Here is a 25,254-nt window from a genome sequence, read left to right as displayed (position 1 = left end):
AAATCAATTACTATTTTGTGTCATCCATATCGTTCTTGACATTGTCAATTCCCCCCTTCGTCAGTCAAGTATGAACACAGTGATGCACACAGTTGGGGTAGTTGAATTTAGTTTTTATTACATCTTACACAGTGTTTCTGGTGCCCAGCATGGTGGGGCATGGCATTGTTAACAGTGCAAAAAAAGGTCCATGTAGCACATCAGAGACTGGCACCATCGTTATACACAGGGCAGGTCAGGGGTCACGGGGGTTAGGCTACACAACTCCGAGATATGTGCTTGTCCATTCAGTAGTACCTCCACCCAAGGCTAGCCTTCAGCAACTAACATGCACTGCAAAACGATATATCGCTTAAAATTGTCTCACATCACGGAACTGTTCTTCCGCTATTTTCATTATTTTTTGTTTCCATGCACAACATTACAGAAACATTTTAGTAACATATTGCTTAGGCTAATGGAGGGATATAATTCTAATAGTATAAGTTATTGTTACTAGTAGTTTGACTATTTGGTGTAGAGATATTAATTAACAATACAGTAAACATTGTTGTCATTGGTCAGTAGGGGACACACCCTCTCTTTCAGCCAATGAGAGGCTACAGTCCTGGAGTATGTAGTATAGAGAGGACAAAGTACAGGGACTTTCAATGGTGGTATCAATCTCATTGTTACAAAAATCTGTACATTTACAAAGAGTATAGAAACAAAAGGTTTGAAAAGTATGTGACATCCTATGTCTCTGATAATGTGCCCTAGCTATGCACACACTCACTGGCATATTGACAGATTTCTTGAAAGAAAAGCAAAAACTGAAACAAAAATACACCCTAGGAGTTTCAAGCGACAGTATCTTTACACACTTCATGAGTGAGGGGAAGGGAGGCGGGTTGGAAGGGGATGGAGGGGGTGTGGTTAGGTGGAAAGGGGAGTGGTTTATAAGGGGGCAGGGGCTGAAATGTCCTCAGCACAGAGCACCAGCGCTAGCTCTGTCCTGTACAGCTTGCCCCCGTCTGATAGCGCCATAATGGCGGTCTTATATGTGGGGATTTTGTTGACTTCCAGCACCTGTCGGAGACAAGAAACAGATGAAGATATCCAACTTGTCATTTTCTTCCCTTGACTTTTATAGATTTGACATTGACCCTACTTTTATTTCAAAATCCCCCGCGGCTTTGAGATGGTCGCCGGCCCAAAGCTTAGCTCATAAAGATGACACAAAATATTTGCACAAAAAAAAAAAAGAGTAGGCTCTACATGCAGGTCACATATGGCTTTGATATATTGACATCCAGAATTTTTTTTTTAAAGTCAGCTGTGAGAGAGAGTGAGAGTGAGTGAGAGAGAAAGAGAGACAGAGAGAGAGACAGACAGAGACAGACAGACAGACAGACAGACAGACAGACAGACAGACAGACAGACAGACAGACAGACAGACAGACAGACAGACAGAGAGCGAGAGAGACAGACAGACAGAGACCTGCGAGAGAGACAGACAGACAGAGAGCGAGAGAGACAGACAGACAGACAGAGAGCGAGAGAGACAGACAGACAGCGAGAGAGACAGACAGACAGAGAGCGAGAGAGAGACAGACAGAGAGACAGACAGCGAGACAGACAGCGAGACAGACAGCGAGAGACAGAGCGAGACAGACAGAGAGAGAGACAGAGAGAGAGACAGACAGAGACAGCGAGACAGACAGCGAGAGAGACAGAGAGAGAGACAGACAGAGACAGACAGACAGAGAGAGCAAGAGAGACAGAGAGCGAGAGAGACAGAGAGAGAGAGACAGAGACAGACAGACAGAGAGAGAGTGCGAGAGACAGAGAGTGTGAGACAGAGAGAGAGGGAGACAGAGAGAGAGAGACAGAGAGACAGACCGAGACAGAGATATTGGATATCTGTCCAGTTCTAAGCATGCTCTTATTAGTTTGTTTGAAGAGGTATTGTGATTGTCCTCAGGCCAATCATATCACCACAGGCAACAAATGAGGCCCTCTGTGATATTTGAAGTCTCAAGATGAAATGTTTTTGATTTGTTTGGACTGTTCAGACCTAGATCCAATCAGATCAAGCGTTAACCAGTGAAAGCTGACACCCGCATAGCTGGTGTTTTAGCGGTGTGGGTTTATTACTAATTCAACTTGGCGCATCCAATGAAAATGTCCGCGATAAGTATAACGCCGGGAGTCACTTGCTGACTTAACAGCTCCAACGCAGTTACACCTCAGACATCGCCTACATAAAAACAATGAGACTGCTATGCAGTTCTTCTCGATTATCGCGGGTTAAGGCGGAACTGATTGAATCTTGCCCTTAGTCTCCGCTCTTCTCCATCAATTAAACAGAATGGAAATCCACCTTCTTGTTCTTCTCACACAAATCTTTGAGGAGGGCATCCAGCTCATTCTCATCCATATAGCCATTCTCATCCTGAGAGAGACAGAGACAGAGAGAGGGACAGAGAGAGACAGAGACAGAGAGAGACGGAGACAGAGAGAGAGAGACAGAGAAAAGGACAGAGAGAGACACACAATGTCACACCATTTAGCCCGCCTTTGGGTTTGGTATGCAGTGTCAACATGATGCCACGTTGCATCTCACAAGCCTAATCTCAGTCAACAAACAAAACAATAGGCCTAATGAACAGATGTGTATATTTGAACAGCCTGTTCATGGGCCCTTCTGATATTTGCTCATATTTTCTATTCATGAATTTGAACTGTTTGTTTTTGGTCATCTGTGTGCTTACTGGCTTGTGTGCCCCGAAAGCAATATTATAACCACATCGCTGATACCTTTACAAGGATATCCCTATCCACTTTAGGGGAGTTCTCTGTGTGTCCAACTCCATTCAGAACAATAGAAATACTGTACCACAGAGTCTAGCAATCAATCCTCTGTGTTGGCAACAAGAGCGCCATCATCAGGAACCATGTGGAACAGGTTCTACTGTATGGTCGAAGACTAAAACAAATGTAAAAGCATGATCAGCCAGCCACTCAGATTAATTGTCCTGTAATGCTCTACAGGCAAACTAAATAATGTGTTGTCATTTGCTGCTCCAATTACCTGTCTGGATGTCACATAACAGCAAGGCCCAGAACTCCTCCCTGCCCACCTCCTTGTCTGTCTGCCCGCCTCCCTGTCTGTTTGCCTGTCAGCCTCCCTGCCTGCCAGCCTCCCTGCCTGTCTGCCCGCCTACGCAACATGAACCTGCCAGTCAATATGGATCACAGGCGCTGCCACGGGAGAGAAGGAATGGGCCGACCCGCCGCCCTACTCCAGGGACAGTCATACATTATAGGGGGAGAGAGAGAGAGGAAAGAGGGAGAGGGTGGGGTGGATGGGGAAGAGAGAGAGCGCGAGAGAGCAAGAGAGTAATAGCGAGAGAAAGAGTGATGGGGACAGGGGGGGCCATGTACTGTATCCATTGTGCATACAAATAAGGGCAATAGGAAGATAGACAGGGAAAGAACGAGAGCAAGAAAGAGAAGGAGAAATAGATAAAGAGGATAAGAGAGAAAGATTGAGGGAATGCATCCCTGGAGAGCAGCAATTGCCTAGACTAGCACTGTCTGAAGCACTTTCTGTCCTTGTTCATACCGTGTCTTGAGATGCATTGAAACATTCAAAAAGCCATAACAGAGAGTGATTCTTCTTTTTTTGAGAGGGTGCATAATGACAATGTATTACTGGAATGTACCTGATCGTATAACTCAAAGATCTTGTTGAACTCTCTCCTCACCATCTTCACATTCTGTGACAGAAAGATGAGAGAGAGGGGGAGGAAAATAGAGGGAGAGGAGACAAATGAGTCAAGGTCAATCTGATTTTTTCCAATTCCCTCTTGGATTTACTCTGGGAATAACCACCAACCTGAAACTTGAGTAGAAAGTTCTCCTCATCCGGTAGCAGCCTGTTAAAAAAACACACATTGGAAGAATTGTTTTCAGGCCATAAACAGCACGATGTGTAGACAGATATATCATTCATATCACACAGGAGAAAACTTCATAAGCAGACCTCGCCATTTCTGCCAAACACAACTTCCCATCGTGGTTTGAGTCGAATATTTTGAGCTGGAAGATAAAAATAAACAAATTAAATCTCTACAAAACAGAAAATGAAGGACTATACTGTACAGAGCTATTTGTTATAGCCATTTAGCTACAGTCTTCTCAATGTTGTTGCTGAGGCTAGCTGCATAAGTATAAACTATATTCTTACTGTGGTATGTGTATACTCGTCTAACTTCTTTTCGTCATATGGTTTCTTAGCCTTCTGAAGAAGATCTTTCAAAAAGTTCTGGAAATGAAGCAAAAGCAGAAAGATCATTTTGACAACAACACCTGCTATAGCAGACACATTTTAAATGCAATGCTGTCTGGGAGGTAGAGTCAGGTTCAAAAATATTGGCACCCTTGATAAAGATGAGCAAAAAAGACTGTATAAAATAAATACAAATACTGAGCTATGGTGTCTTCATAAAGTATTCATATCCCTTGACTTATTCCACATTGTGTTGTGTTATAGCCTGAATTCAAAATTGATTAAATTGAGAAAAGTTCTCACCCTTCTAAACACAATACCCCATAACGACAAAGTGAAAACATGTTTTTAGAAAGTTTAGCAAATGTATTGAAAATGAAATACACAAATAACTAATTGACATAACTATTAACAACCCTTTGTTATGACTCTAAATTGAGCTCAGGTGCATCCAATTTCCTTTGATCATCCTTGAGATGTCGCTACAACTTGATTGGAGTCCACCTGTGGCCAATTCAATGGTTTGGACATGATTTAGAAAGAACCACACCTGTCTATATAAGGTCCCACAGTTGACAGTGTATGTCAGAGCAGAAGCTGTACCATGAAGTCCAAGGAACTGTCTGTAGATCTCTGAGCTATAATTGTGATGAGGCATATATCTGGGGAAGGGTATACAACTATTTCTAAAGTGTTGAAAGTTTCCAAGAGCACAGTGGTCTCCATCATTGGGAAATGGAAAAAATATGGACCTACCCAGACTCTGCCTAGAGCCAGCCGTCTGACCAAACGGACAAGTACCCAGTGGTGGGTTTCACTCACGCCAGTGGTGGGTTTCACGCACGCCAGTGGTGGGTTTCACGCACGCCAGTGGTGGGTTTCACGCACGCCAGTGGTGGGTTTCACTCACGCCAGTGGTGGGTTTCACTCACGCCAGTGGTGGGTTTCACTCACGCCAGTGGTGGGTTTCACTCACGCCAGTGGTGGGTTTCACGCACGCCAGTGGTGGGTTTCACTCACGCCAGTGGTGGGTTTCAGTCACGCCTGTGGTGGGTTTCACGCACGCCTGTGGTGGGTTTCACGCACGCCTGTGGTGGGTTTCACGCACGCCTGTGGTGGGTTTCACGCACGCCTGTGGTGGGTTTCACGCACGCCTGTGGTGGGTTTGGTGTCGCAAAAAATATGAATATGCACAAAAAATCCCCATACCTACTGTAAAATATGCAGGTGGATCTTTGATGTTATTGGGCTATTTTGCTTCCACTGGTCCTGGGGCCCTTTTTAAGGCCAATGTCATCATGAACTTTACCCAGTACCAGGACATTTTAGCCAAAAACCTGGTTGTGTCTGCCAGGAGGCAGAAACTTGGCCACAAGTGGATCTTCCAGCAAGTCAATAACCCCAAGCACACATCGAAATCCACAAGGACATGGTTAGTTGACCACAAAAATCTACATTTTGCAATGGCCATCTCAGTCTCTGGACTTGAACCCCATTCAAAACCTTTGGTTTGAATTGAAGAGGTCCATACAGACAGATGAAGGATATCATGGATCTGTATGAAGAAAGGGTCTAAGATGCTTTCCAATGTGTTCTCTAACCCATAAAACATTTTTGAAAAAGGCTCAGTACCATTATCCTCGCAAGGTGAGGTATTGAAAACAGGGGTGCCAATCATTTTGACCCCTATTTTCTTGTGAAAAAAAGTATTAATTGTTAAACAAAATCTCTCTGAGCAACTGTGTTAGTATAAAAGAATTACATTTTTCAGTTTATGTTGAGTGTACAATATATAGTGCCCTGCAAAAGTATTCATCCCCCGATTTTCCTATTTTGTTGCAATACAACCTGTAATTTAAATAGATTTTTATTTGGATTTCATGTAATGGACATACACAAAATAGTCCAATTTGGTGAAGTAAAATGGAAAAAAAAAAACTTGTGCATATGTATTCACCCCCTTTGCTATGAAGCCCCTAAATAAGATCTGGTGCAACCAATTACCTTCAGAAGTCACATAATTAGTTAGATTGCACACAGACTGACTTTATGTAAGTGTCACATGATCTGTCATATGATCTCAGTATATATACACCTGTTCTGAAAGGACCCAGAGTCTGCAACACCACCAAGCAAGGGGCACAACCAAGCAAGCGGCACCATGACGACCAAGGAGCTGTCCAAACAGGTCAGGGATAAAGTTGTGGAGAAATACAGATCAGGGTTGGGTTATAAAAAAATATCCGTAACTTTGAACATCTGACGGAGCACCCTTAAATCCATTATTAAAAAATGGAAAGAATATGGCACCACAACAAACCTGCCAAGAGAGGGCCGCCCACCAAAACTCACAGACCAGGCAAGGAGGGCATTAATCAGAGAGGCAACAAAGAGACCAAAGATAACCCTGAAGGAGCTGCAAAGCGGAGATTGGAGTATCTGTCCATAGGACCACTTTAAGCCGTACACTCCACAGAGCTGGGCTTTACGGAAGAGTGGCCAGAAAAAAAGCCGTTGCTTAAAGAAAAAAATAAGCAAACACGTTTGGTGTTCGCCAAACGGAGACTCCCCAAACATATGGAAGAAGGTACTCTGGTCAGATGAGACAAAAATGTAGCTTTTTGGCCATCAAGGAAAACGCTATGTCTGGCGCAAACCCAACACCTCTCATCACCAGCAGCATCATGCTGTGGGGATGTTTTTCATTGGCAGGGACTAGGAAACTGGTCAGAATTGAAGGAATGATGGGTGGTGCTAAATACAGGGAAATTCTTGAGGGAAACCTGTTTCAGTCTTCCAGAGATTTGAGACTGAGACTGGGAGGTTGACCTTCCAGCACAACAATGACCCTAAGCATACTGCTAAAGCAACACTCAAGTGGTTTAAGGGGAAACATTTAAATGTCTTGGAATGGCCTAGTCAAAGCCCAGACCTCAATCCAATTGAGAATCTGTGGTATGACTTAAAGATTGCTGTACACCAGTGGAACCCATTCAACTTGAAGGAGCTGGAGCAGTTTTGCCTTGAAGAATGGGCAAAAATCCCAGTGGCTAGATGTGCCAAGCTTATAGAGACATACCCCAAAAGACTTGTAGCTGAAATTGCTGAAAAGGTGTCTCTACAAAGTATTGACTTTGGGGGTGAATAGTTATGCACGCTCAAGTTCTGTTTTCTCTTATTTGTTTCACAAAAAGATGTTGCATCTTCAAAGTGGTAGGCATGTTGTGTAAATCAAATGACACAAACCCCTAAAAAAATCAATTTTAATTCCAGGTTGTAAGTCAACAAAATAGGAAGAATGCCAAAAGGGGGGTTACAGCCTGAATTCAAAATTGATTACATAGATTTTTTCCCCCTCACCCATCTACACACAACACCCCATAATGACAAAGTGATAATGTTTAGACATTTTTGCAAATTTATTGAAGATGAAATACAGAAATATCTAATTTACAAAAGTATTCACACCCCGAGTCAATACTTTGTAGAGGCACCTTTGGCAGTGTTGACAGCTTTGAGTCGTCTTGGGTATGTCTGTATCAGCTTTGAGTCGTCTTGGGTATGTCTGTATCAGCTTTGCACATCTGGATTTGGAGATTTTCTCAAGCTCTGTTAAATTAGATGGGGAGCGGCGGCTAACAGCAATCTTCAAGTCTTTCCACAGATTTTCAATGGGATTCAATTATCTCAGTCTTTCATGTGGCTTTTGGCAAACTCCAAGCGTGTTGTCATGTGTATTTTTCTCAGGAATGGCTTCCGTCTGGCCACTCTACCATAAAGCCCAGATTGATGAAGTGCTGCAGAGACTGTTGTCCTTCTGGCAGGTTCTCCCATCTCAGCCAAAGAACTCTGTAGTTCTGTCAGAGTGGCCATTGATTTCTTGGTCATCTCCCTGACCAAGAGATCTATTTTCATGTCATCAGAGAAATGTTAACACCTGGAGTTTGCTAAACATTTTTGTTCCAGGTTAAACTCTTTTGGGTTCCATATAGAACCAAAAGGGTTCTACTTGGAACCAAAAAGGGTTATTCAAAGGGCTATCCTATGGAGAGCCAAATAACCCTTTTTAGGTTCTAGATAGAGTGTATAGCTCAATATTTGTATTTATTTTATACAGAATTTTTTCTCATCTTTATCAAGGATGCCAATAATTTTGGACCTGACTGTATGACACAGAGTACAACTAAATTCTTAAATGGTTTGTGTTTTCTAAATCATTCGGTTTCATGCATACTGAAAAAAAACCCCTGCTAACTATGATACACTTTCCAAACTACCTCTTAGGTTTTGCAGTAAAGTGCTTGGCTGTTGACAGTGTCATCGTTATCAAAACACTCACGGGCAAAGCTAACCCTGTAATGTCTTTTAACTATTAATTTAGGTTATTGAGGTTTGAAGGAGGTTTGTGGTTTGCATCTGTGTGGAGGGGGGTGAATGTGTGGGTCTTGGTGCCTATGTGTACCTGATGGTTCAAGGTAATGAAAATACATGTGGGTGTGTATTGGCATGCATACTAATACAAAGACATGATTCAGTTAATAAAGAGTTGAGCACGACTCGGTGTGAAATATACTCTAGGTTGTCTGATCTCTGACCCCACATTAACCTCGGACCCCTAGAACCTCAAGCATACATCTGGAATTCTGATCCCCCTTTCTTATCACTCAGAGTGCACATCAATCCAACTTCATTATTCCACAACTTCCTTGACACTACTCTAGGGAAGGTCATAGCCAACGTACAGTACCAGTCAAAAGTTTGGACATACCTACTCATTCAAGGGTTTTTCTTTATTTTGACTATGTTCTATATTGTAGAATAATAGGGAAGACATCAAAACTATGAAATAACACATATGGAATCATGTAGTAACCAAAAAAGTGTTAAACAAATCAAAATATATTTTATATTTGAGATTCTTCAAAGTAGCCACCCTTTGCCTTGATGGCAGCGTTGCACACTCTTGGCATTCTCTCAACAAGCTTCATGAGGTAGTCACCTGGAATGCATTTCAACGAACAGGTGTGCCTTGTTAAAAGTTAATTTGTGGAATTTCTTTTCTTCTTAATGCGTTTGAGCCAATCAGTTGTGTTGTGTTGTGACAAGGTAGGGGTGGTATACAGAAGATAGCCAAATTCATATTATGGCAAGAACAGCTCAAATAAGCAAAGAGTCCATCATTACTTTAAGACATGAATATCAATCAATCCGGAAAATTTCAAGAAGTTTGAAAGTTTCTTCAAGTGCAGTCGCAAAAAACCATCAAGCACTATGATGAAACTGTCTCTCATGAGGACAACCACAGGAAAGGAAGACCCAGCGTAACCTCTGCTGCAGAGGATAAGTTCATTAGAGTTACCAGCCTCAGAAATCGGCAATTAACTGCACCTCAGATTGCAGCCCAAATAAATGCTTCACAGAGTTCAAGTAACAGACACATCTCAACATCAACTGTTCAGAGGAGGCTGCGTGAATCAGGCCTTCATGATCTAATTGCTGCAAAGAAACCACTACTAAAGGACACCAATAATAAGAAGAGACTTGCTTTGGCCAAGAAACACAAGCAATGAACATTAGACCGGTGTAAATCTGTCCTTTGGTCTGATGAGTCCAAATGTAAGATTTTTGGTTTCAACCGCCATGTCTTTGTGAGATGCGGAGTAGGTGAACGGATGATCTCAGCATGTGTGGTTCCCACCGTCAAGCATGGAGGAGGAGGTGGGTGTGATGGTGTGGGGGTGCTTTGCTGGTGACACGGTCAGTGATTTATTTAGAATTCAAGGCACACTAAACCAGCATGGCTACCACAGAATTCTGCAGCGATACATCATCCCATCTGGTTTGCGCTTAGTGGGACTATCATTTGCTTTTCAAAAGGACAATGAACTAAAACACACAACCAGGCTGTGTAAGGGCTATTTGACCAAGAAGGAGAGTGATGGAGTGCTGCATGAGATGACCTGGCCTCCACAATCACCTGACCTCAACCCAATTGAGATGGTTTGGGATGAGTTGGACCACAGAGTGAAGGAAAAGTAGCCAACAAGTGCTCAGCATATGTGCAAACTCCTTCAAGACGGTTGGAAAAGCATTCCAGGTGACTACCTCATGAAGCTGGTTGAGAGAATGCCAATAGTGTGCAAAGCTGTCATCAAGGCAAAGAGTGGCTACTTTGAAGAATCTAAAATATATTTCGATTTTTTTAACACTTTTTTGGTTACTACATGATTCCATATGTGTTATTTCATAGTTTTGATGTCTTCACTATTATTCTACAATGTAGAAAATAGTACAAATAAAGAAAAACCCTTGAATGAATAGGTGTGTACAAACCTTTGACTGGTACTGTACATGAGTGAAACTTTGGTATACGGGTTAAGAAAAACAAAACTCCCCTGGGATTCCTACAAAATGCTCAATTACTAAAATTATTTACAATAAAAAGTGATTTCAAGTTACAGTCCAGATGAGCATTGACCTCAGAGGCTCCTTGTGAGCCTATATCCCCATAATGAAATAGGGAGGACAGTGAGACAGTTCATCTAGACACGAATTGGGAGGCACTACACACACCGGCAGGCATTGCTCACCTTCAGCTCATCTGCTTCAATGTAGCCACTATGGTCTGCATCATAACATCGCCAAGCCTGGAATGAGACAATGAGTGAAAGAGGGGTTTGTATCATCAATTAGGAGAGAATAGTTAAATCAGTTAAAAACTATGTTTATGTCATGAGTCACTTGAAAACATTTAAATAGATAATCTTGGTTAATAGAAAAATACCTGCATAAATTCCGCACAAGACTTCAACTGTTGCCGGAAAAATAATAAGAAGTTCTCCTCTGTGGGCAATATTTGTACTAGCTGTGACAGAGAAAAGAGGAAAATATACAAGAGATCACACTGTATTGTCCTGAAACATGGTTACATTGGTTGAACATCCCATTTATTTTTAACAGTTGATCAGTTGCAAACAATGGCACCCAATGACAGTTTAGCCACCACCCACTGGGCACAGATGTCATTTAAACGTCTAGTTTCGATTTACATTTGGTTGAGTTGTCAACTAACAAGAATTCAATGTGAAATCAACAAAAAATGTCACTATGTCATTTAGGTTAAAGTTGGGTGAAAAAAAGACTAAATTCCCTTATGTTGATTACTTTTTGCAAATCCAATCAGTTTTTCACGTTGATTCAACGCCATCATTGTGGCGTACCGCGGACAAGCGAGTCTCGTCAAGGCCTGGTGACAGACAGAGGGGGTGATTGCTCACCAGCCATACTGGGCCCATAAAGCTGCCAGGAGGGCAGTACATGGGAGGGTTGCTACCGGACAGGGCAAGTCTGAGAACGTGGTCAGACCAGGGTTGACGTTTACGCATTATCAACGGAGGATGACGACATCGAGACCTACCTCTGCACGGTTGAACGGACAATACTCCGGGAAGGTTGGCCCAAGGTGAAGGGGGCGAGTCTGCTGGCCCCGTTCCTGTCCGGAGACGTCCAAAAGGCATATTATGAACTCAACACCGAACAGGCGGCTAACCATGACTGTCTCAAGAGGGAGGTACTCAGCCGCTACGGGTACAGCCTGGCCCGTCGGGTCCAACTGGTCCACGACTGGAGGTTTGTGGCCGAAGCTTCCCCCACGAGCCCAGATGAGCGACCTACTGTGAATCACCAGGGCATGGCTCCTAACCGACGTAGCCATCCTCCTTGTTATCAACAATGCGGTCGTGGACCGCTTCTTAATGGCGCTACCTCACATGAAGAGGCCGGCGAGCCTACGCGCCCAGACCTTGGAGGACCTCTTGTGAGCTGTGGAGACGCACCAGAATACAGAGGCCCTGCTGAAGGGGATGCAGGCCAAGTCTGTCGGAGGGGACAGAAGGATGACCCCACCACCGTACTCCCCAATCTGACAGTCAGCTGGGCTATGGGACTGCACACCCACGGAGAGACAGCCGGGGGAGAGTCGACCCGCCGCTAACAACCCCAGGTGGATGAAGACCAAAGGAGGTGTTTTGAGTGTGGCGCCCGGGAACACCTCGCATGGAATTTACCGGGTCAAGAGGAGTCAATGTCATCAGCGGGCCCTGGAGATTAGTCAGGCCATGCAGTAAACTATGTCACCTCATGTTGGGCCCACAGTGAACCACCAGTAACCATGGTGCCGGTGAAAGGCAATGGTCACGACACACACGCTCTGTTGGATTCCGGGAGTGTGATAACGCTGTGTCCGTCTCCTGTGTCCACGGCGACACCAAGCGTTATTCGACCAGGCAGGCCACCATCGTGATGCCACAAGGGAGCTGCCAGATGCTGGAGGGTGTCGTACCTGAGTTGCCGGTATCCCTCCTCGTGGGACGAGATTGTTCGTTGTTCGCAGCATTGTGGAGGCACGAGCTGGGAACAAGAGTATGAGCTGGCGACCGACGAGAGAGGGGACGGACCGTCACCTGCGCGGCCCGGAAGCAAGCGGTTGCCAACCCTGTGTCTACGGACCCGGAGTTGGGGGTCTGAGGGGGTGCCGGAACCAACCTTACCTGGTGAACAACCGGAGGAGGAGCCCATGCTGCCCCTCTTCAATTTCCAGTGGGATGATCCGAACTTGAAAGTGTCCCAGGCCTCCACTGGGTTTTCCCCTTTTGAACTCCTCTACGGAGGAGACCAAGCGGCCTACTGGATCTCGCCATGGAGGTGTGGGAAGCCTAGCCGACCCCCTTACGCAGCGTGGTGGAACACGTAGAGACGATGAGGGAGCGGATGACAGGCATATGGCCAGTGGTAAGGGAACATATGGCGAAGGCCCAGTGCGCCCAAGCCAAGGTCTACAATCGGGGTACCCAGCCCCGAGAGTTCCATGTGGGTGAGAAGGTGCTAGTTTTAATCCCTACCGCGGAAAGTAAGTTCCTGGCAACATGGCACGGACCGTACGAGGTGACAGAGAAGCTGGGACCCGTAAATTACCACGTACAGCAGCCAGGGAGACGGAAACACCAACAGATTTACCACGTGAACCTATTGAAGAGGTGGCACGTGAGGACAGCCTTGGCCGTGTTGTGGTCAAAACCCGGGACGTCGGGACGGGACGGGACCAGTGGTGGTCTCGAGCAATGCGGACCTCGGACCGGCCCAGAAGCAAGCACTCCGGGAGCTCATCGATCGGCACACCGCCGTGTTTTCCAAGGGGGGACGAGCTCATCGACCGGTTGGGAAAGGTCCAGTACATCAGCATCCTGGACCTGACCAAGGGATATTGGCAGGTACCCTTGGCAGCCTCCTCTTGGGAAAAGCATTCTCGACACCGGACAGCTTATACCAATATCGGGTCCTCCCGTTCAGTCTCCATGGAGCCCTGCCCACGTTCCAGCGCCTGATGGACCGAGTCCTCCGACCCCACCAACAGTACGCAGCGGCCTATTTGCATGACATCATCATCCACAGCCAAGGTTGGGAAGAGCACCTGACGCTCCTCTAGGCGCTCCTGGATGTGCTCATGCAGGCCGGATTGACAGCGAATCCCAAGAAATGCAAGCTGGGGTTCGAGGAGGTGAAGTACCTGGGATATTTGATCAGACATGGGAACATCAAACCCAAGGAGAGGAAGGTCCAGGCGATTCGTGACTGGCCCGTTCCCCAAGGCACAGGTCAAGTCCTTCCTGGTGCTGGCGGGATACTATAGCTGGTTAATCCCCAACTTTGCGGCTATAGCCCTTATCGATCTGACCAGTGCCCGCCTCCCAAAAACAGTGAAGTGGTCGGATGAGACCGAAGCGGTGTTCAGGTGCCTGAAGAAAGTCCTGTGCTCCCAATTCTTGTGACGCGCGATTTCCAAGTACCGATGCTGGTGCAGCCGGATGCCTGCGACACGGAACTAGGGGCCGTTCTGTCCCAGGTACATGATGGGGAGGAACACCCCATCATGTACATAACCCGGAAGTTGATACCCTGAGAAAATAAGTACTCGATTGTCGAGAAAGAGTGTCTAGCGGTGAAGTGGGCACTAGACACTCTTAAGTATTACCTGTTGGGCACCCACTTCAACCTGGTCACGGACCATGATCCCCTGGTCTGGATGGCCAGGGGAAAGGACACAAATGATCGAGTCACCAGGTGATTCTTGTGTGGTGTACAGCAGACAAAACCACCAGGGGGAGACTCGTCAAGGCCTGGTGACAGACAGAGTCTACATCATGCGACGGTGGCTCTCTCTGCTAGATGTGCCAGGTCTCAATGGGTCCTCCGGCCAGGACTAATTGGGGCTGATTGAGGCTGGTGAGCAATCAGCCCCTTATTGAGGCTGGTGAGTAATCAAGGGGCTGATTGCTCACCAGCTGTAACGGGCCCATAAAGCTTTCAGGAGGGCAGCACACGGGAGGGTTGGAGGTAGTGAGAGGTTGCTACCGGACAGACGTCCTCACGGTCTGCTAGAACCGAGGGGTTCGCTGCTCTACCCCAGAAGAGACAGCGTTCAACGGAGCCCAGAAGGTGGTAACCTGGAAGAGGTCTCCTGAAGGAGATCGGATTCTTTACTTTTTCAAATAAACACCCTTGAAACTGAGGTATCACACTTGTGTCTGACTGATCTGTGTAAACGTCAAACCCCCTGGTCTGCCACATTTTTTAAAATTTAAATAACGTGAAAAACAATATTGATTCCACCAGTTTTTCCCGTAAGCAAACACAGCTGGCTGCTGAGAAATGCAATGTAAATCCGGTTTGAGACTCAGCCTAAACTTTCAGACTACTCCCGCTAGACTAACCATCAGACAGCTGCAAGTGAACCATTCCGGGGGCATTGAAACACCCCATGACAAAAATGTGTTTTCAAACAGGACTCCTGTTCTTCCATCATGCTGCTGAAGAATCTAATTTAAACGGCAATCTCGTATTCCAAACACAATAGATGTTATTTCCACTTTCAAATTATGCGTATTACCTCTATGTTTGTGTAATCATTGTGTGTGTTTGCATGCGTTGGTGTACAGCTGAATGAGCCTGTCTGTCAGCTAAAGCTTCAGAGTATCCATCTATAGCAGAGATATGAATCCACTTGACCCTGCACGGCTAAATTGACTGTCTTTAAAAATGATATTTGAACACCTTTCATAGAGGGAGAAGCCCCCTCTAAACCTGGCAGTGTTTCAAGATCCGGTGTCCCTGAAAGTCCCAAATTCTAGGTGGGCCTTAACCTACTGCATCATGAGTTTATGTAGACTCTTACCTCAACAATTCCAATTTTGGCATCTGTATTTTTCTCATATTCCTGTACAAAAGCCTTCATTTGGTCTGTAAGCTCCTATGAGAGAGAGAAAATTACAGTGTCAATTAATTGCAGTAGCTTTTGCCTTTTACAGACACATCTCAACATATAAACATATAATTAGTTAACAACGAAACTAAATAGGGATTCACACATCCTTATAACAAGTAATTATGTTTTATGCAGGGAAGTAGTTTAGTAGTTTGAAATACAAGCACTGATAACATGAGGGCTCAGTAATCTGCTCAATTATCTAGAAAGGCTATTTAGTAGGCACCTGGTGCCGTGAAAGACCTTGTATACCTTGTGTCCTCACAAACACCATTTAACATGCCAAGCAGACGGCCATGTTATCCAATCTGAATTAGATTAGGAGCGAGTGTTATTATCTTCACCCATCAGAGCACAATTCTAATAGAGTTTTGACACAGGTCAGTCCATATCGCTGCACACATAGAGATGGCCAAGCGATGCATTGATTATGCATGTACGGAGGGGCCCAACCAGCTCTCAAAGTCTCACGTCAGAATTAGACATTGATCCATGTTTCTCAAATGGCAAATTTGAAGTTGTTCTAAATGTAAAGTTTCAAAGTGTTTAAGGTTAAGTTTAGGCATTAACGCTGAATTTTTATGGTTAGGGTTAAGTTCAGGCATTTATTCAAAATTCTTAAGGTTAGGCATAAACTATGAATGGTTAAGGTAAGGGTTAAGGTTTTGGATAGGTTTAAAACAAAATATAAAAAACGACATTCTATTGCTAGATTAAAACTTGCAACCTTTCGAATCAGATGCTTACGCCCATCTACCATTCCCGTTCACAACGCCCTAGCAAAACCGAAACCTACTTGAAGGTAACAGCTCTCACTGTTGCCCCTAGAGGCCGGTTCCACGTCATCTTCCGACGTCCTCAGACATTGATGGACGTCGAATACTGACTTGTATCACAGTTGACCTGGCTGCACAGCCAGCCAGCTACTGATGTAATGCCTGGTGGGGAAGGATAGAGATCTCCACTGACACGTTCAGTGTAACTGATTCGAGTTGACGAGGCACTGATACTGTCAGGTACTTTCATAGAAGCATACGAAGTGCCTCTAGAGAATGCTAAAATAAGTTATAATAGAATATTCTTAAAGGTCCAATGTAGCCATTTTTATCTCAATATCAAATTATTTATGGGTAACAAGTAGCTTACTGTGATTGTTTTCCATTAAAATTGTCAAAAAGAAACAAAAACAGCTTCTTAGCAATTTTCACAGTATTATTACAACCTCATAGTGTGGAAATATATATAAAACAGGAAAATCACGTTTTTGACTACACACTGGGCCTTTAAAGGCAGCCATTTGAGATTGTCTATGTTGGGACTGGGAAGTGTTACATGTGACAATGTGATACTGTATGATGTGTAACACTTAAAGGGTAGCACTTATCTGCTACATGGCCTTGCAGTAAGCCTGTTGAAGTGGGCTTTATTGCATGCATAGTTAATTGCATTCTTGTGTTGCATATTTGTGTAAGGTATAAATTAGGCTTTAAGCTGCAAATTGAGCATTTCTGTAAAAGATGGACAATGGCCTTTACTATGATCACTCACTCCCATTGTGTCGATGGTAAAAGTAAATGAGTTGAAAGATAGATGTAAAAAAAAAAAACTAGATTACATTTGATATCCAAGGATAAAAGATCAATATTAGTGTATCTTACACCTCGACCACACCTATACCATCATTGCGCAAAATGGTACGCAGCATCATCTGGATATGTGTTCAACAAAAGTTCAACATTCACCTTCTGCTACCATTTCTGTCAAGTCGTCTACGTATACAGTTTAACGCATACGTTCGATAAATCCAACGTATGCACCACACAGAACGCACTAACGCAATGCTGCAAGGCAAACTCAGTGTTCCATTGGAAATGAATGTACTTCTGCTGTACCAAAATGCAATGACGCTATTGGTGTGATCGATGCATTAGTACTATATGTTTTTATGAGAACATCAAAGTACCTTAGTAATGACTAATGTCTGTTTTATAGAGCCTTTCTATAATAGGAATATAAACACAGTAGGACACACATTTTTACATTTGCATTTCACCTACAAAACACAATCAATAAAAGCAATGCATTGCTTCAAGAACAATGTGAGCCATATCCTGAGATGCTATAAACAAATATCTGTAAATCCCAGTATCACACCAGCGCTGACCAAATATCTTCCAAATATACGACCATTATCATTTCATAATTTTCCTTTCAGAGAAACTGGCACAAGAGGTTAACTCTAGAGAAGAATACCACCTTGCATTCTCACTGGAGAACAAGTGTACACGTAGAAAGTAGGCAATATTATAACATTGGCCTTGTCTTTCGGGGTAAAATGATTATGTTGTATGAAAGGAAGATGTACTACGAGTGAGCTCTTCTTCTAGTCCATGTGTGTGTCCATTGAGTAGATGCATGGCGGCCATCTTTGGAAGCCATCTTTATTGCTGTATGACATTATCAAAATCATGTCCACTATCCAACATCAAGTGACTCTGCAAATGTTAAAGTGCATGTTTGATTGAATTCAATGGAATTTCTAAGTAAGAGGACCCTGAGCCAATCTACACACTGCATGCGCTCTGCAGTCAAAACCAATCATTGATCTCTGTATTGATCTCTCTGGTGATGATGCCCATGCAAAATGTGGAAACCATCTTTGGCATCTCTCTGCATAAGGTGGTGTCAGATATGCTAATAACTCCAATCCTACTTCAAATTGCACTTCAATTGTGTTTTCTCACTGGGCATTGATTGGGCAGTTGTAAATGGGCACTTAATTTGATGGTAAATGCTGCGATTTTCCATAATCAACTCCCCAACGTGCTCTCTCCCCATAGAGTAAATCAAAAGGTGTTTTCAGTGTCTGGCAAAAGTTGAGCCATTGCTCCTGTTTAAAGTTCTGGGATTGCGTGCCAAATGGCTTGCTCTATAGAGGCTTGGCTAATTGCTTGTACACAGAATGGGAAATAAGTGTTTAACCTTTCCCAAATGCAAACTAGGAGAGTGCACTGCAGTGCTATTTGTCACTGAGCAATGGGTGACTCAATCCAATTCAGACCCCAAAACGCTGAGTAGAGACACAAATAAACATACCAGTGTCAAATAACAAGGTCAGAATGGAAAACAGAATTTTCCAAAACTGCTTTTCCCCATTGGGGCTTACAGTTGAGCAAGATGGAATTGTGGGAAATACATCCATCAACCCATCAATCTGACGCAACAGGAATATGAGGTTGTTCCAGAAGTCGTTCAGGCATGGAAAGACATGAAATATTGGTAGACCAGACATGTACTTGACACCTCATGACTAGTCATAATGTATTAATCAATGTCAATTGACCCTTCGCTAAGCCCCGCCCCAGAATTTTGTCCAACTATTCACAGCACTCCAATGGATAGCAACTGTCTCGAGTACTACACCTCGGAGAAGCTCATGTTTGAAACACATAAAAGTCAGTGAGGGTAGTTTTCTTTAAGAAATACATGTTTTAAATGGCTAAATAATGGAATAGTGCACCAGGGGTAATTGTGATTCCAGAACCTGTTTATGGAGTATTTTTAGAATCCAAAATTATACTTTAGTCACATTGTTTGCTAGTTCATCTGGTTAGCTATTTTTCAGGCTCATTGACCACCAAACGTTGCTAATGCTAGCAAGCTTGCCACTAAATATAACTTGTTCTCGAAATGTGTGTTAGCTAGCTAAGTTAGCCATGTTATTAATACAACTCCAATCTGCTGTTGACATCAGGAAATGATTTGAGAGCACTAGTTAGCTCCAAAAGAGGTTAGTACGCTTTGACTGAGCCATAGACATAAGTTTACCAGGTTTCAGTGAAGCAATTGTAATGACAGTCCACTACAACATACCAGAGAAATTCTTGATTAGCAAGGGGGTAGTCAGTGTATAATTTCATTGTGTATGAAAAACACAGTTTGAGATCATTGTGAGGGGATTTCGCCAGTGGTTAGAAGGGAGAATTGTGCTTCCAGGGAAAATGTTGTCCATGGTTGCAACAGTAACCAAGGGAGGTGGTGCTTAACGAAGGGTCAATTAAGAACAACCAGTTTCACAATATCATGACAGTACTTTAAAATGGAAGCTCAGTGAAGCGTTACATGAAATGCACCATTTCCATCTCTTGAGAAAACCCTGTGATCATTGAACCAACAAGAAATCTAAAATATGCATTTAGTCTCGTCTGTAAATTAAATGTTCTCAATGACATGCCCTGTACTGCATTTTATAATCCAACCTTTTGATTATTCTAGTAAAAAAAAACATTTCAGATGACTGATTATTATTATAAAAAGCAAATGGCACTATTATGAGTGATGAGGATGTTGACAAGACAACATTATGTCACTGCTGAAACAGACACAAAACTTGTAGGGTGTGCACATAATACCAGCATCAGGGGTAAAATGGCTTGGTGCCTGTAATGTCTAGTGCACTGAGTTCTCTTTCTCCCCACCCCACTTACCACAATCTCTCTCTCGCTCTCTCTCACACATTCACACACACACACACACACACACACACACACGATGTTTTAACTTGAAAGCTTTCAACTGTGGCACCACCAGTAGCCTAATCAACCACCCATTGGTTTCACAATGTCTATATGTCTAGCCTACTGTATGACCTATCTGATGAAGGTAATTCGAATGAGGGTCACACCTAATGCATTTAAAAACTAGATAACAGTTCAGTCTGAGAAGACAATTAGTTGTCAGGCCGACTGCCAATACATTCAAGTTTTAAAGTTTAAAAAGTTTAAAATAATTCAGTTTACTTACAAGTCCTGCCTGTTTTCGAGCTTGCTGAAGTTCTTTTATAAAACTCTGCAACTCTTTCCCTTCAATATATCCATTACCTGCAAGAAGTAAGCACCAAATCAATCAAAGACATGGGTAAAGTAGCCTACATTAAGTTTAAGAACATAACGCACAGGATCAAATCCATCATTTGCTGTTTCATGACAGTTGTATGACTGAATCATACTTTGACTGAATCTTATTTTTAGTGCCAAAACCTATCACATTATTATAATCATATTTTCCAGTCATTTATAGTTTTGTAAATATTGATCATTTCGCTATAAAATGGTGGTTAATGGTTCTAAATAAATAATTTGTCAATCCAATTTGTCAATGGATAAAGTTGAGAGAACAAATGTCACGCAAATATCAGTCTTGACAGCTAAATCGACTTTCTCATTCAATATAGGCTACTACATATTTTCGAAAACAAGCTAAAAAGCGCAAATGGTCCTTTGGCGCAACACTTCCCAAAAATCGTTTTACTTCAGTGCCATCCCCATGAATAATCCACAATTTTAAGGAATAAGTTACCATCGTTATCATAATGGTGAAAAATATCCAGGAACTGGGATGCAGAGATCTCTACTCCTTGCAGGTACGCGTTTGCCATGTCTCGGGTTAGGTTTGGGGACGGGAGCGCGTACCAGATAGCTGCACTGGCCGAGGATCTGCAATGAATTGGACGCTTTGATCAGTCGGTGCCCGGTATTTAAAGGGAGCACTATCACGCTAATCTTTAACTGTCGCCCCTCCTTCCCCGACGTTGGGAAACTAGCCAAACGCGCAAGTCACCTCCTCTCTTCCCGCAGCAGGAATAGAGCGTGCTCAGCAGCACGTTGACGCGCGCCAGGGGGCACGGAGACGTGAGATCCATTTAAATGAGCACCCGATCTTTGTGCTTTTCATTTCCCCCTCCAGATAAACGCTCTATCCGACAAAAGTGTAAAGTTGTTCAACCAAAAACTATCTCAACCCCCCTCTTCTTTATTCTGGAATTTAAAGGCCATCCAAGGGCTCTATATGAAATAAAACCCACAAGTGGATTATGGAGTAGCAAAATACTTATGCAAAGTTACATAATCTTCAAAATAAGAAAGAAAAGATCCTTTGAAATGCGAATTGCTGGCTTGGACCCTCCATGATAGTTGGGCTGACTCAACTCCCTGTCTAACTATGGAGATTTAGGATTATGTTTCTTACTTTTACATTTCATTTAGATTTTCTCTTACACCATTGGCTGTTGTACTGGGTGGTGCCACTCATTAGAGAAGACTGGTGACTGCTGCCTCATAATGTGTGTTTACAGGGAAATGGGACACATAGTCCACACAATCAATAACAATTCAGTGCATGAGGTGGCTTTGGAAGATGGGGAAGTGGAATAGAATAAAGTGAAGATATTACCTTCAATAAGTTGTTACTTGTGAGTGTGAGTGAGTGAGTGTGAGTGAGCGACAACAGAAAGATTGAACTTCAATATGGATGGCGGTGGTCAATGAATGCTATGTAGAGTCATTGTACCCCAGCGTATAGTCTATGACTTGTATGGCTTCATACAGCATTGTATCACAAAGTTACTTCTATATGAATGCATTATGAACAGGGTTCAGATTGTCCATAGCTTGAATGGGATAGTTGTACACTATAGTACAGTGCCTTCAGAAAGTATTCCTATCCCTTGACTTATTCCACTTTTTGTTACAGCCTGAATTAACATTGATTAAAAATAAATGTTTCTCACCCATCTACACAAAATACCCCATAATGACAAAGTGAAAACATGTTTTTTTTAAATTGTTGCAAATTATATTGAAAATGAAATACAGAACTATCTCATTTACATAAGTATTCACATCCCTGAGTCAATACTTTGTAGAAGCACCTTTGGCAGCAATTACAGCTGTGAGTCTTTCTGGGCAAGACTCTTAGAGCTTTCAACACCTGCATTTTGCCCATTATTCCTTTCAAAATTCTTCAAGCTCTGTCAAATTGGCTGTTGATCATTGCTAGACAACCATTTTCACGTCTTGCCATAGATTTTCAAGTAGATTTAAGTCAAAACTGTAACTCGGCCTCTCAGGACCATTCACTGTCTTCTTGGTAAGCAACTCCTGTGTAGATTTGGCCTTGTGTTTCTGGTTATTGTCCTGCTGAAAGGGGAATTCATCTCCCAGTGTCTGGTGGAAAGCAGACTGAACCAGGTTTTCCTCTAGGATTTTGCCTGTGCTGACATCCATTCCATGCATTTTTTTATCCTGAAAAATCCCCAGTCGTTAACGATTAAAAGCATACCCATGACATGATGCAGTCACCACTATGCTTGAAAATATGGAGAGTGGTACTCAGTAATGAGTTATATTGGATTTGCCCCAAACATAACACTTTGTATTCAGGACAAAAAATGAATTGCTTTGCCACATTTTCTGCAGTATTACTTTAGTGCCTTGTTGCAAACAGGATGCATGTTTTGGAATATTTATATTCTGTACAGGCTTCCTTCTTTTCCTTCTGTCAATTAGGTTAGTATTGTGGCGTAACTACAATGTTATGAATCCATTCTCATTTTTCTCCTATCACAGCCATTCAACTCTAACTGTTTTAAAGTCACCATTGGCCTCATGGGGAAATCCCTGAGCGGTTTCATCCTCTCCGGCAACTGAGTTAGGAAGGACACCTGTATCTTTGTAGTGACTGGGTGCCCTATCAATAGGTGCCCTTCTTTGCGAGGCATTGGAAAACCTCACTGGTCTTTGTGGTTGAATCTGTGTTTGAAATTCACTGCTTGACTGAGGAACCTTAAAGATAATTGTATGTGTGGAGTACAGAGATGAGTTAGTCATTCAAAAATCTTTTTAAACACTATTATTTCACACAGAGTGAGGTCATGCAACTTATTATGTGACTTGTTAAGCACATTTTTACTCCTGAACTTATTTAGGCTTGCAATAACAGAGGAGTTGGATACTTATTGACTCAACACATTTCAGCTTTAATTTTTAATTAATTTGTAAAAATCTTTTTTTTAAACTAATTCCACTTTGACATTATGGGGTATTGTGTGTAGGTCAGTGACAAAAAAAAATCGCAATTTTATATATTTTTAATTCAGGCTGTAATAGAACAAAATGTGGAAGAAGTCAAAGGGTGTGAATACTTTCTGCCAGGGTCTTCAAAGTCCTTTCTGTAAATGAGCAAAATGAATAAAAGGTGTTATGATGATGATGATGATGATGCTTATCATCATTGACATGATTCAGCTTGTTCCTGTTCCCGGGGCCTCCTCTATGTCTCTTCCCTTTCCCATCAGTCACTGAGACAGGATATGACATTGTCATTCATCATTATAAACTGGGTGGTTCGAGCCCTGAATGCTGACTGGCTGAAAGCCGTGGTATATCAGACGGTATACCATGGGTATGACAAAACATTTATTATTACTGCTCTAATTATGTTGGTAACCAGTTTATAATAGCAATAAGGCACCTCGGTGGTTTGTGATATATGGCCAATATACCACAGCTAAGGGCTGTGTCCAGGCACTCCGCGTTGCGTCGTGCATAAGAACAGCCCTTAGCCGTGGAATATTGGCCATGTACCACACCTCCTCGGGCCTTATTGCTTAATTATAACACCTCTTGTCCATGTGCCTTAACACAGCCTTATGACAGGGCCACACTTTTGGGTAGAAAGATTGTAGATACTGTAGTTAGTTCGAACATACAGGCATGCACACACACACACACGCGCGCGCGCACACACACAAAATGTGCTTCTCCGTTCCCTTGTAAAATGTACTCTTAGCTCTGGCTGCGGTCAGTCTCCAGAGATGTGGTCCAGTCTAATCACCCTGTGCTGCGGGTTCCCAGTTTGGGGTCGAGAATCCGCAGGCAGCCAAGGTCGGCGTGTAATAGCACTGCATGGGAACTGGCATAGCTTTTTAAGGAGTGCTTTTACAACAACCCATCACCACCTATCATAAATGGACCCTATAATGGCACCATGCAGGGTTCCCATTCTGAGGCATCATGAGTGGAGTAATGGGGAAACAGCTCTCCCCTTGGTTCATGGAACAGAGAGCACAGACATGAAGGATGAGGAGGGAGTTCATGTATCATTTAGGTTTTGTCCCCTCCCCCACCCCCACCCCCACCATGGCAGTGAGAGTAAATCTATTTCTAACATTTAAGCAGCAGTAGGAACCCTGGCTAGCAACTCATTTGCATTTTAAGAAGGAAGCTTTAGGAATATGAACATTTCAGCCAATTTCATATTGTTTTTAAATGATAAGAATGGATTACATTTTCTTGAAATCTAAATTCCATTACTCCACAAGAGTGTGGAAATGTTCATATCATTTTGCTGTGAAGATTAGAGCTTGCCTAGGACAACCCATATTTTCTTAGAGCTGTAGTGTACAACCATTTAGAAATATTATGAATTGCTTATACTGTATGTCAATTGTATTGCTTTGATTTGTTGCCATTTTTCCCACATTTACTAATTTGTGGAAACAAAACAATAATAGCATTTCCTTTCTCATTATTGGTTCAGGGCCAGAGCTTCTGTCTTGTCTGCTCATGGTTCTCACACTGTATTTGTTTTGTGTTGATATTCACTCCTATCTTGTTATTACAACACATTCCAGCTATTTACTGTTACTTAGTGTAGCCACATGCACTCTGTCACCCGAGAGTGTAATTGTGCTCCATCTGTTTCTGATGACACCTTGTACCAGACAAACAGAGGACCTGGCTTCAGCCCCACCGCGACCTCTCACCCCTACGGCTCTTCCTCAGATGGTCAACCAATGGGTGGCCAACTATTCTGCTTGACA

At 43.1% G+C, this 25,254-nt stretch overlaps 1 protein-coding gene across 1 annotated transcript; it reads right to left on the bottom strand.

Moving 5' to 3' along the window:
* Positions 1-106: 106 nt before the first annotated feature.
* Positions 107-21,052, bottom strand: LOC120031430 (calbindin-like). The gene is made up of 11 exons (XM_038977174.1): positions 20,952-21,052; positions 20,397-20,473; positions 15,504-15,578; positions 11,058-11,138; positions 10,864-10,920; positions 4,232-4,309; positions 4,028-4,083; positions 3,881-3,920; positions 3,708-3,761; positions 2,363-2,434; positions 107-1,068 (listed from the first exon to the last, which is right to left on the bottom strand). The coding sequence occupies exons 1-11, from the start codon at positions 21,028-21,030 to the stop codon at positions 937-939; spliced, it is 801 nt and encodes a 266-aa protein (XP_038833102.1). The 5' UTR covers positions 21,031-21,052; the 3' UTR covers positions 107-936.
* Positions 21,053-25,254: the final 4,202 nt, after the last annotated feature.

This window comes from Salvelinus namaycush, chromosome 37, assembly GCF_016432855.1.
Source record: "Salvelinus namaycush isolate Seneca chromosome 37, SaNama_1.0, whole genome shotgun sequence".
Classification (NCBI taxonomy): Eukaryota; Metazoa; Chordata; class Actinopteri; order Salmoniformes; family Salmonidae; genus Salvelinus; species Salvelinus namaycush.
This window is presented reverse-complemented; position numbering and strand designations above follow the sequence as displayed.